The sequence below is a fragment of the Pseudorca crassidens genome, chromosome 10 (genome assembly GCF_039906515.1).
Source record: "Pseudorca crassidens isolate mPseCra1 chromosome 10, mPseCra1.hap1, whole genome shotgun sequence".
In the NCBI taxonomy this organism is placed as follows: domain Eukaryota; kingdom Metazoa; phylum Chordata; class Mammalia; order Artiodactyla; family Delphinidae; genus Pseudorca; species Pseudorca crassidens.
Genome location: NC_090305.1, coordinates 1292265 through 1305449, shown reverse-complemented (window position 1 = coordinate 1305449; position 13185 = coordinate 1292265). Strand labels below are relative to the sequence as shown.

General features: G+C 41.9%; 1 protein-coding gene across 3 annotated transcripts in view; it reads left to right on the top strand.

Moving 5' to 3' along the window:
- Positions 1-13185, top strand: part of GMDS (GDP-mannose 4,6-dehydratase) — a 479216-nt gene that overhangs the window by 196902 nt on the left and 269129 nt on the right. For all 3 annotated transcript variants that reach the window (XM_067751843.1, XM_067751842.1, XM_067751841.1), the window contains 2 exons: positions 3961-4153; positions 5044-5148. In XM_067751843.1, the coding sequence (XP_067607944.1) occupies positions 3961-4153; positions 5044-5148 (298 nt within the window). The remainder of the gene's footprint in view (positions 1-3960; positions 4154-5043; positions 5149-13185) is intronic.

Below are 13185 nucleotides of genomic sequence, written 5' to 3'. Positions count from 1 at the left end.
GGAGAGCTAGGAGGATGCGGGGTTCCGAAGCCACGCCAGAAAATGTTGCTACAAGGGGAGGGCGGGACGGTACTTGTAGGCTTGGGTGTTTTGATCCGTCCGTTTTTTGTTCTCCCTGCTGGGTGAGGTCAGTGTCTGCTGTTGTCCGAGTCCTCAGGCCTCTGAAGGGGTGGGCTGTGTCGGGCTGGAAATACACTCCAGAGCCATCCTGTAGTTTTGAGAAAACGTGGAAAATAATGATAACAATTTTGAAAACTACTCAGTCTTGGCTCGGAATGTAACTGTGGTTCATTTCAGGGGTCAGAAAGCTTTTTCTGTAAAGGGCCAGATAGTAAATATTTTCACTGCTGTTACAGTGTGAAAGCAGTCATAGAAAACACATCAACCAGTGAGTGTGTCTGTATTCCTAGACGCCTTTAGGACAAAAACAGGACAGAGCCACGTTTGGCCCACGGGCTGTATGTGACTTTCCAGACCCCTGATGCTTTGATGTCTTTCAGAATATGACACTTGTAACTCTTAGGGGTTTATGAAGCTGAAAGTACTATTCTCATGTTTTCCTTTTAAAGGAAGCCACTTAATTTGTTACTCTGTATTGTAAACACTTTGTGGACCGTTGGATTTGATCAGCCAATCCTACTCCCCAACACTTCAAATACCAAGCGTGCGCTTAAGTCTTGGTGGAGTTTCCTAAAATCTGTGTACGTGGAGCCACACCCCACCCCATGCTCCTGCCTCAGTTACTTTTTTCAGCCTAAGTGCTTTTAATTCTTTTCCATGATTTATGTTCTTTGAAGAAGAACCTATGAATTATCTAAACTGGGTTCCCTAGCATATGGAAAAGCTTTTAAGGTGTGCAAAGGCTTCTTAATCTGTGTTGCGGTGATTGAGGGTCAGCGTGCACGTAACATAGGATCTACGCAGCATATGCACCACTAGCCGTTCTCTTCATGTAGCTGTTTAGATAGTGTGTATACACATGAAGAAATAGCCAAAGAAAGAAAAAAACCAATGTTCTCTTTGCTGTTCAGACTTGGGTGATCCCATCCAAAGGATGAACAGTATTACTGGGTATGAATTTATATGTAAAAATATTTAGGTCCTGGCTTGACAGGTTCCTAGTGTGAGAAAGGAGCTCCTGGTGCAGCGGGGCCTCACCTGCAGCCCGTGAGCCCCTGGAAGCTGTAGGCCACACTGCGTGTGTGTGTGCATGCGTGTGTGTGCGTGTGGGTGCACGCTTGCACACACGTGCATTTCTCTGTCTTGTCCGAGTGTCCGAGGTTGTCATGAGACCCCGGCAGAGTCCGCCCCCCGGGATGGCCGTGCCCCGCTTCCCCAGCGAGCGCCTCGCCTGTCCGCACCTCAGCCCTGCTGCTCCCCACGTTTGTGTGACTTTATCAAGTCAGTTTCTTTGAACCTCAGGGCCTGCTTTCTCTTTCTCCTAGAATTGTAAAGCTCCAAAAAAAAGCACTTTTGAATTGTGAAGTGTCCTATAAGTGTTTGTCTGTGGCGTTATACCACGAGAACACTGCATCCAGGGGGAGCATTTGAGTGGTTGGAGTGAGCTGGGGGGAGGGTGGTCTCAGCAGGTGGTCCCAGAGCCCCGATACCCCGTCGCCTGAGGCCTGCTCAGGGCGCTGTCCCCTCAACCTGGGCCACAGCTTTTCCTGAGAACAAGATGGCCCAGTACCAAGACTATTTGTTGGGGAAAGAATAGCCTTTTCAGCAAATGTTGCTGAGACAACTGGACATCCATATGCAAACATATCATATATAAAAATTAACTAGAACTGGGGAGTGGGCAAAATGGGTGAAGGGGGTCAAAAGGTACAAACGTCTAGTCATGCAATAAATAAGTAGTGAGGATGTAAGAGCAGCATGGTGACTAGAGTTAACAATACTGTATTGTATATTTGAAAGTTACTAAGAAAATAGAGTCTAACGGTTCTCATCAGAAAAAAAGAATTTTTGTAACTGTGGTGATGGATATTAACTAGACTTATCAAGGTGATTATTTTGCGATATATACGTATATCAAGTCATTATGTTGTACACCTGAAATTAATATAATGTTGTATGTTAATTATATCTTAATGAAAGAAAAAAACCACAATGACATACCATTTCACACCCACTAGGACGTCCATAATCAAAAAGCCAGACCACGAGAGGTACAGGTGGGCGTGGAGAAACTGGAGCCCTTATCACTGCAGGCGAGACTGTGAAATGGTGCAGACAGTTTGGGAAACAGTATGGCAGGTCCTCGAAATGGTACACACACGACTCTAGGTATAGATCCAAGAGAAATGAAAATATGATGTGTGAAAAAAGCCAGTCACTAACGGCCGCGTATTAGATGTGACCCCCTTTAGAGGAAATGTCCAGAACAGGTAGATGCATAGAGACAGAAAGTAGGTCAGTAGCTGTCAGGCTGGGGATGGACGGATGGGAAATGAGCGCCGATCGGTACAGAGTTTCTTTTGGGGATGAGGAAGACGTTCTGGAATTAGATGGTGGTGATGATTGTAGAATGCTGTGAATATACTGAAAACCACTGAGTTGTAAACTTTAAAGGGTGAATTTATGGTATGTAAATTTCATTGCAATAAACTGTTACGTAAAAAGAGTAAAATAGCCCCAAATCTTGCTTTCTTGGCTTTGAAAGATTGTGGGTGAAACATACTTTTTTCTGTTTTGTCTCATGGTTGCCTGTGAACTTTACTGACCTAGAGAACAGGGGTGAGTCTGTGACCTGAGTCAGGTCCCTGACGGGCAGGCCCGGAAGTTCCCTGAATGCCCTGAGCCAGGGACAAGGCGGCAGAAGGAATCGGGGGACACTCGGCCCAGAGAGGGGCTTCCAGGGGAAGCTGAGGCCTCAGCAGACGATGGGGAGTATGGCCGCGTGTCCAGCTGTATTTGGCCTGTGAATAAACCAGAGACGGAGAATTTCAGCGTTATTAGTTTAGGAGATTTGAATATTCGGTTAATTTGTTTATTGTGCTTAGAAATGATTTAAGAAAAAAGCACATCAGTCACATTCATTTTTAAAGAAAACATTCGAGAACTGCAAAACACTGAATTATTCCTTAACACACTCTTCTTAAAAGTCAGTCAACTCAATATGCATTGGCATCTTTCTGTATTCAGTGTGTTTTATAATTAAAAGATATGTCATGTATATAGTATACTAAAAAGTCAATCTTGTAGCTTAATTAAAAATAGAAAATAAAACAATTCTTTTTAAAATCAACTGTGTTCTCATCACATGTTCTCAAACTTACCTGTGCATAAAAGTCAACTGGGACTCATTAAAAATGTGGGTTTCCTAGGCTCCCCAAGAGATTGGTTCCACCTGAGTTTTTCAGGAACACCCAGGTCATTCTGAGGAGCAGAGGTGTGCACTTTGAAAAGCACGGCCCTGGGGACTCCAGCCTGGAGTTAGGAGGTGATGTACGTGGCCAAAGTGTTCCTCATGTTACCGTAGGTCATTAATACCTAGTTCTTAAGGTATTTTGCAGCCACTTGATGTTAGAAGCAGATGGCATCCATATTCTGATTCTGCTGCGAGAGAATAATATTTCCTCACAAGCATAATGTTTCACAGTAGGAGAGGTTGCGGTCTGTCCCCCCTGAAGCGCCTTTGTCGCTGGTGCCCGCTCACGTGGTCCCGTCTTCCCCTGCGCCTTTGTTGCTGGCGCCCGTTCACGTGGTCCCGTGTTCCCCTGCGCCTTTGTTGCTGGCGCCCGTTCACGTGGTCCCGTGTTCCCCTGCGCCTTTGTCGCTGGTGCCCGCTCACGTGGTCCCGTCTTCCCCTGCGCCTTTGTTGCTGGTGCCCGTTCACGTGGTCCCGTGTTCCCCTGCGCCTTTGTTGCTGGCGCCCGTTCACGTGGTCCCGTGTTCCCCTGCGCCTTTGTTGCTGGCGCCCGTTCACGTGGTTCCGTCTTCCCCTGCTCTCTCCAGATTTCTTTTGACTTGGCTGAATATACTGCGGACGTCGATGGGGTCGGCACCTTACGGCTTCTGGATGCAGTGAAGACCTGTGGCCTTATCAACTCTGTGAAGTTCTACCAAGCCTCAACAAGCGAGCTTTACGGGAAAGTGCAGGAAATACCGCAGAAAGAGACCACTCCTTTCTACCCGCGCTCGCCATACGGTGAGGATGCGCACGGGCTCGGTTCTCTGTGCTCCTGGGGTGCTTCCGCCTGGACGCTGTTCCTGTCTCGTGGCTGAGGTCACGTGGTGTGAGAGCAACGTTGAAGCAACCTAACGGGGCCGGACTTGCTGGTCAGACATCTTTGTGTTGTGCTCACCGCAGGTTTTTTTTTTATATATAAATTTATTTATTTATTTATTTATTTATGGCTGTGTTGGGTCTTTTTTTCTTTTTCTTTTTAACACCTTTATTGGAGTATAATTGCTTCACAATGGTGTGTTAGTTTCTTGTTTATAACATCATCGCAGGTTCTTGCTGCCGTCTCCTCCAGGGTGAAACCTGCTGCACTGCTTCACCCTTCCAGATGGGCCGCTTTAAAAGGAAAATTAGGTCCAGCAAGATTCTTTTTACTGAACTGTTGAGGTTGTGCTGAAGTGATACAGCCTGGTGTTTTTGATTCCATTTCCCTGATGAAATTCTCCCTGAGCTCAAACCCTTAAACAAACAAACAAAAATGATAAAAATTGAAAGCTGCTAGAATATTAAGAGCCCGTATTTTTCACTTCTTAATTCTTTAAAACTAAGAAAAAGGGGATTAGACTTAAGAAAGGTCAGTTTGATATACTGCACACACTACAGTTGAGTGAATTAGATTGTGAAGGAACGAACTGTGATGATTACAGAAGGACGAAATTCTTAAGTATTTCCTTGTCACGTGGTTAACTGGCAAAGAAACCTTTATTTTGTCTTTGGCTTTTGAATCATTTTTTTCTCTATGTTGATACATTACATATTGTAAATACTGCACGTTGTTACTTGTTTAAGTGAAAATGGTTGTCTTTTATAACAATCACTGTCTTTTATTTGCTTTTAAAAAATTATTCCAACAGGGGCAGCAAAGCTCTATGCCTATTGGATTGTGGTGAACTTCCGGGAGGCGTATAATCTGTTTGCAGTGAATGGCATCCTCTTCAATCATGAGAGCCCCAGGAGAGGTTGGTATAGGTACTGATGGGAAGAGAGTGTCAGGCTCCACGGCAGGAACGTCACGTGTGTGTGTGTGTGTGTGTGTGTGTTCTGCACGTGTGCTGTACAGACTGGGAATGTTTCACATCTGTTTTTAACTATGTTAATGTCAGAAGTGGTAAATGAGGAAATGTAAACCCAACCTTAATCACCTATTAACTTTGTTAGAGTTTTTATTCAACGTGGTGCCGAGCAGTGTCCCAATTTTACCATTTCCTTTGGTAGGTCACATCAAGTGAGTTTTAACCCGAGTGTCAGGAAGTGTCCTTGGGATGCAAGGAGCTGAGCAGGAGCCAGGGCTTGTTCCCCAAGTCACTGTCACTCATGAAGGCTCTACCTGTGGCGTCTTTCTGTTTTTACTTTGAATCCATTGGATATTCAGTATTCTTATTTTACATTCCATTTAAACAGACATCCAGAAGTTTCTGTGCTTCTAGAGTATGTCTTAAGATACGTTTGAAATCACTTCTTATATTTAGAATCGTTATTGGGTTTTTTTTTTTCAGAAAATCATATTTGTTTGCATTGGCTTGTTTCCTTTTCGTGGTTGTCATTGAGACTATTAGCAACATGCCAGCTCTCCTGCTGCAGATATTAGGTTTTAAGTAAGAAAATGTGTACTCCTTTCATTACTTCTGACTTACTGAAGCATGAGAAATCTTTACTAAACATGTGCACTCTACAAAGTAAAAGTTACCTGTATAATCTAATTCTAAGAAGTTTTATTAAATTTCACTATCATTTAGCCTTTTAGCTTGAGAATGAATGAGAAATCCAACGTCATAAGTTGTTTCATGCCCAACAATTAGTAATGCTTATAACTTCGTCAGTGAAATTTTATGTGACTGTGTAGCCACGTAATTAAACCAGCAAGTCATGAGGAAAGATTAAAGTGACATTTATACAGGTGTGTTTAGTGGCAATACATTATTTCATAATTGCATAGGTTAAAAATTCCCACGATGGGCTGTGGAAGCTGTTGTTGGAAAGGAAAGTGAGTGACCGGGCAGCCACGAATGTTTCTTTCACTCAGCTCCATGGTTCTGGATGTCCTGACTAGAGGGGAGGAGAAGGAAGGCCTCAGCTCTCCTTGCCTCCAGACTGGGCGGCAGTGTTGGGGATCGACCGTCAGGCCTCCTCAGTCGCAGACGTGTTGGTGCATTTTGTCTGGGTTTCTGTGCTTCCCCCCTCAGCTTTTCCACTGGCAAAAAAGAAATACAGCTCAATTGTTTCGGGTGAGGTTAGGATAGGGAAAAACATTTAGTTGTAGAAGAAGGAGACAAATTTAAATGTAACCCCCCATCTTCTATTTGCATATCTCCTAATGAGAACTTCTTTCGCTTTGTTGATACTAATCGCTTTTTAAAAAAATTTATTTTAAAAGTAATATTTCTTTTTAAAAATTAATTTTTTTATTGAAGTATGGTTGATTCAGGTGTTAGTTTCAGGTGTACAGCAAAGTGATTCAGATATAGATATATATAAAATTTTCAGACTCCTTTCCCATATAGGTTATTACAAAATATTGAGTACAATTCCCTGTGCTGTACAGTAGGTCCTTGTTGTTTATCCGTTTTATGTATAGTAGTGTGTACGTCAATCCCAAACTCCTCATTTATTCCCCCCCTCCCCCTTTCCCCTTTGGTAACCATAAGTTTGTTTTCTACGTCTGTAAGTCTGTTTCTGTTCTGTAAGTACGTTCATATGTATCCTTTTTTTTAGATTCCACATATAACTGGTATCATATGATATTTGTCTTTGCCTGACTTACTGCACTTAGTATGATAATCTCTAGGTCCGTCCATGTTGCTGCAAATGGCATTCTTTCTTTCTTTTTTATGGCCCAGTAATATTCCATTGTATATATAGGTACCACATCTTCTTTATCCATTCATCTGTCAGTGGACATTTAGGTTGCTTCCATGTCTTGGCTGTTGTAAATAGTGCTGCAATGAACATTGGGACGCATGTATCTTTTTGAATCATAGTTTTGTCTGGATATATGCCCAGGAGTGGGATTCTAGGATCATATGGTAGTTCTACTTTTACTTTTTTAAGGAACCTCCATACTGTTCTCCATAGTGGCTGCACCAATTTACATTCCCACCAACAGTGCAGGCGGGTTCCCTTTTTTTTCTCCACACCCTCTCCAGCATTTATTACTTGTAGGCTTTTTGATGGTAGCCATTCTGACTGGTGTGAGGTGATATCAAATGGGACCTAATTAAACTTAAAAGCTTTTGTACAGCAAAGGAAACCATAAACAAAATGAAAAGACAAGGGACAGGATGGGAGAAAATATTTGCAAATGATGCAGCTGACAAGGGATTAATCTCCAAAATATACAAACAGCTCATACGGCTCAATAGCAAAAAGCAAACAACCCAATCAAAAAATGGGCAGAAAATCTAAGTAGACATTTCTCCAAAGAAGACATACAGATGGCCAACAGGCACATGAAAAGATGCTCAACATTGTTAATTATTAGAGGAATGCAAATCAAAACTGAAAGTAATGCTTCTTTTTTTTATTTTAAAGAAAAGTGAACAGTACAGGAGGGTATAAGGAGAAAAGAGTTCCCTCCCTCACACCGACTCCCAGCCCCATCCTCAGGCCCACTGTTGACTTCCCTTCAGAAGTGGCGCAAGCGTCTCCACGTCAAACATAATAGGTGTCCACCTCCGTGACAGTAGGTAGTTCCGTACATAATGTTCTGCGTCTAGGGCTGAATGTCTCTTAAAAACATGACCTGTAGCACACACCACTTGTTTTGTTTTATTATATCTAAACCAATGATATCTCGTTGTTTATTTCATTTATATACTCGAATAGTGGAAAATAATTAAAATAGAGTATATATGGAACTGATGTGATACTTATCTGATATCTAATAGTTAATACTTAGAGCATTTCTTGAAACTTGAAAATTAATTTTCATATTAAATTAATCTGATAGTAGTATTGTTGTTTTGTCACAGTTAATTGTTATTTTTTAAGGAGGTTCTTTGCCAGACTGAGAATTTCTTCATGGTAGGGACTACATTACGTTCTTAAGTCAGCAGCGTCTAAAACAGTGCCTACCTGCTAATAAGCATTCAGTAAATATTATATAGGTTTCAGGTGTACACCACAGTGATTCACAGTTTTTAAAGGTAATACTCCATTGTAGTTATTATAAAATATTGGCTATATTCCCTGTGCTGTGCAATATATTCTTCTAGCTTATTTGTTTTATACATAGTAGTTGGTAGCAAACTGTTCTGAAGTAAAGATTCTGTCTGATATACTTTAGTACATACCCAGAATTCACTTTTAATTGCCGCTAGCTTGTGCGCCTGTGATTGCTCTAGTACTTTGAGTGAGTGTATTGTCTTAAGTAGGTTGAGCATTTGTCTGCACCTCAGTCCTTCCACCCTGTTATCTCGGGGAGCACTTTCTTCTAGTTGCTGCAGTGGTAAACCTCGGTCTCGTCTAAGGTACATCATCACAAACGCCCGATTAAGTAGAACCCAAACGGATGCTGCTTTTTTGGGACATGTACTTTTTCTCTAACAAAAAACAATTGGCAAGGCCCATTTTGACTGCATGAATAACATTTCATGAGAATTCCTGACTTTAAAAGGTATGGAAGAAGTATTTTTTAATACAAAGATATTCTAGACCAGAGCTTGGCAAACTGGCTGGTGGGCCCAGTCCAGCCCACCTGGTTATTTTTGTAGGTGAAGTGTCCTTGGAGCCCGGTAACGTCCAGGTGTTACACAGTATCCGTGGCTGCTTCCACAGTGGAGGCCTGGGTCCTGCAAAGCCCCAAATGTTGACTGTCTGCCCTCTAAGAAAACGTCTGCTGCCCCCCTCCCCCCAGGGGAATAGTTAGATCCTCAACAGCAAGAAACGGTTCACGTGGGTTTAGTATGGGTTTCTCCCGAGGCCGCAAGATAGTCTGATAGAAAGATTTCCAATAAACATTAAAGTCACATTGAGTCAGAAGTTAACCCACCCGTAGCAGAACTCCTGAAGTGTGTTGTCAGTTGGGGGTTCCCCTGTGCTTTGCCGAAGTACCAAGGGGGCACCCAGGTGACCTGGCAGCTGAGCGGGACCCAGCAGTCCTCCCTTCAGGACGCGCTGTCACCAGGCTTCGCCCGCAGTGTGTGTCTTTTCTCCTTTGCAGTCCTTGGTGGTTCTCTTTAAGGTTGCTTACTTCGTTATGTGATGAGAAGTTCATGGTAGCTCTGAAGGTAGTCAGGGTCACCTGTGGTTGGCACAGAACTGACAGTGGGGAATCACTGATCTAGTGAAGAAAGCCATGATCCGGGGACGGGGCCCATTTCCCTCTGCCATCTCTGCCCATTCTTTCAGTGACGGCTGGTTGGTTCATGTGCTCATGCTTTAGGTTTGCTTTTTAGAAAGTGTAGTCACTTGAGTAACATTTACTGCAAATTAACAGTGAATGATAGTTTAAATTCTAGAATTATATGTCCATAAAGGCAGGAAAATGTCTGTATCATCATGTGTTCTGTGAATAACTACCACTATGTATTATATGATGATATTCACAGACATGAACATGGTGCTTTTATTCATAAGCACTCAACTTGTCAAAATAAAAACATGTTCTGTTTAAATTAGGAGAATAGTTGCTTTATTTCACGGATAAATTGTGCAGAACTGGACACGTATCTGAAAAACTTTTTCTTCTCCTTTTGTTTCTCCAAACTTGAACTTCTTTATCTGTTTAACTTACGTATTTCTACATCTACATGTACATAAATACGTGTAGCATTCTGTTAGCCACAGATGTGGCAGTGGTGCCACCTTTCTGCTGAAAATACAGATTTATATATTCTCTATTTAGGAGATAAAGGCTGTATGTATTGTCTAGAACTGTTACATTTTTTTCTGTGAGGAAAACGTCATATGCAAAAATCTTTTTGCTTTTATTGCTGTTTCTTTGAAAAGCTAATCAGTTAATAAGACTGATGTCACAAAGTTGTTAACTATATAAATTAAACTATGTAAAAAATACTGAGAAATTTTAAAATTACTTGAAAATAGCTCACGTAAAGAAAGTAGCTTATTTTCAAATACATTGCTTATCATAATAAAATCTGAGATGATTCTACAAATTGGAACATAAAAGCAAGCCTACTAGGAAAGCCATTGTACCCATGAGCTGTTTTGTTGCATTTTTAATACTCTAAAGGTACTTCTAGAAATATTTTGACAAACTTGTATAACTTACACATTTCTTTATGTGCATATGGAAATTCACACATACTTCTAGTTTTTTAAATTTTTTAATTTAAAAATATATATTAGCCCATGAGATGATATCCTTTCTTTGAAAGAGCTTTTAGGGAAAAAACAGTGGACATCCACCTGTATGTGTTCTCCCCAAATACCCTCAGAATTTATGAGCTAGAAAGGAATTTAGAGATCTTTCCATCCCATTTGTCTCATCAGTGAAGCAGCATGAGAATGAGTTGTCCAAGGTACAGCACTAACGGCTGTCAGCACTGAGGCTACACATAATCATGGGGGTGGGAGGAATGGCATAAACATTGCTCGCGTCTGGAAAAAGCACGTGGACACGTTTTGGAGTTGGCGCTGGAGCAGAGCTGGGGCTTCGCTATGGAATGAAGCGACGGCTCGTGTCTTTGGTAAAAGCCATGAATTCATCTGGCTGAATGCAATGTGCCTTTCAGATGTTTAGAAGAAGTTATTACAGTACAGCATTAGTTTTATGAGATTAAAATACAAATGTGATATGAAGCAAAAAACTCATCTTGAGTATCACCAAGAGTTGGCCAGGAGAAAAAACAGAGCTAATACAAAATACATTAAAATCGTGGCAGTGAAAAGTGATAAAGTACTTTAAATATATCCGTAATTAACAGTTTAAGACTCCCACAAACGGATGGTGTACTGCTCCTGTTTAGGTATCAAGCCATTTTTAGACGCTATAGCACATTCCTGTAAATATGGGCTTCATAAGAAATCATATATAGCAGTCTAAACACAGTATTCACCTGACTGGGAGAATCTGGCATTTGAAGGTTCATGAACTTGTGGTTTTAAGTTTTAGACTTGAGCTTTTTTTTTTTTTTAAACCGCCAAGTATTTTGCTTCTTAAAATGTCTAACTATATTTATTATCATAAGTTAATCTTTAGATTTTTTAAAACTATAATTCCTGTGAAAATTAACTACCTAAGTCATAATAAAATTTTGTGTAATTTTCCCCTTTATTTTTCTAAAGATTGTCCTTTATTCATTGCTGTAAAGATAAGATTAATACTCCAGGTTAGAGGTTCTCAACTGGGGGTGGGGTGAGGTGGGGAGAACATGACCTGCCCCCGGAGGACATGTGATAATATGTGAAGACTTTTTTGGTTGTCACCAGCATCTTGCGGGGGCAGGGATGCTCCTAAACATCCCACAGCCCGAGTGTCAGTCGTGCTGAAGGTGACAAGCCCTGCTCGCCCCATCAAATCTAGACGAATGTCATCTCTAAGACCAGGATCTTCTTTTTCTTTATGTATCACTTTTACTTTGCAGTAAATCCTTCCTAGACCTTGAGCAAACACTACCTAAACACAGGGGGAAAGAAATCTGATTTAAATAGCTCCATGTGAAACCATTTAGGCCTTAGGTCTTCTGGTAACTGCAGATCAGACCCAAGTCAGGGAAGCCCAGAGAACAGAGTTGTTTTTTCAGGGCTCTTCTAACCATCTGGGGCTGAATTCTCACTTTATAGTGACCCACTGGTCCACAGACCCACGTCAGGTTGGGTCCATGACCCTCCCTCCACCTCCAAAATAAGCGTTTTTATCTTTTGTTATAAATTATGACAGGGACAAAGCTTTCCTTTGGGAATAAACCCTAGATTCCATGTCCTGGCTATGGTATAAGACAACCATTACAATGTATTCGAGATCATCTCTCAGTGCATACATGGGATTATAGTAGTGTTACTGTGAGAGATTCACTGTATATGAGAATATTCCTTTAAAATTATTCAAATTCACAGTATTTTAGGGCTTTAGGGGATAATAGAATGCATGATATAAACTAAGTGGCTGGAACTTGCTTTTATTTAACCCTGTGGGCAGAAAGCACTCCTCTTTCTGTATGTATGTCTGTTTGTAAATAAAATAATCTTTTAAAACATGACTTAAGGGGCTTCCCTGGTGGCGCAGTGGTTGAGAGTCTGCCTGCCGATGCAGGGGACACGGGTTCGTGCCCCGGTCCGGGAGGATCCCACGTGCCGCGGAGCGGCTGGGCCCGTGAGCCATGGCCGCTGAGCCTGCGCGTCCGGAGCCTGTGCTCCGCAACGGGAGAGGCCACAGCAGTGAGAGGCCCATGTACTGCAAAAAACCAAAAACATGACTATTTGTCAGTCTGGCTAGCAAATTTAAATCGTGGTGCTATAGAAATATCAAGAAACACGCAAACCAGTATCAAACAGCCCGATGTTTTATTTGTATTTCTGTCTGTTAAAGGTGCTTTGTGGTTTTTAGGTGAGCATTATAGCCTTCATTTATTGGAAACAATTTAGCCACCCATTGTGAAATTAGGGCATGAGTAATCTCACGTGAGAGCTCAGCAGAGCACTGCAGGCTTGACGCAGAACCATTTTGTCTTGAGTTTCATGGTTAGATCACTGGCCACTCACCTTGGACCCACCAAGGTCGAGGTGGCCTCTGGTTGGGCACGAAGTGACATCATCTGGTTCACTGTCACTTTTGTGGACGGTGACACTTGGAGATCACAGAGCTGTCTGCCTCTTGTTACTCTCTGCAGAGAGAGGAGGTGTAATTGCTTAAACGTGAAAGACTCTTGAAGCAATATTGGGTTTAACTGAGGCGGTTTTTACCACTAAATAAAGTGAAGTCCTTTCCCACCGGCTGAGACGAGGCTTCTGGGATTGTTATATTGATTTTTTTAATGTTTTGCAGTTTCTTTGGCATTTACATTTGAAACCAAGCTGACAACTGTCTGGTCTCACGT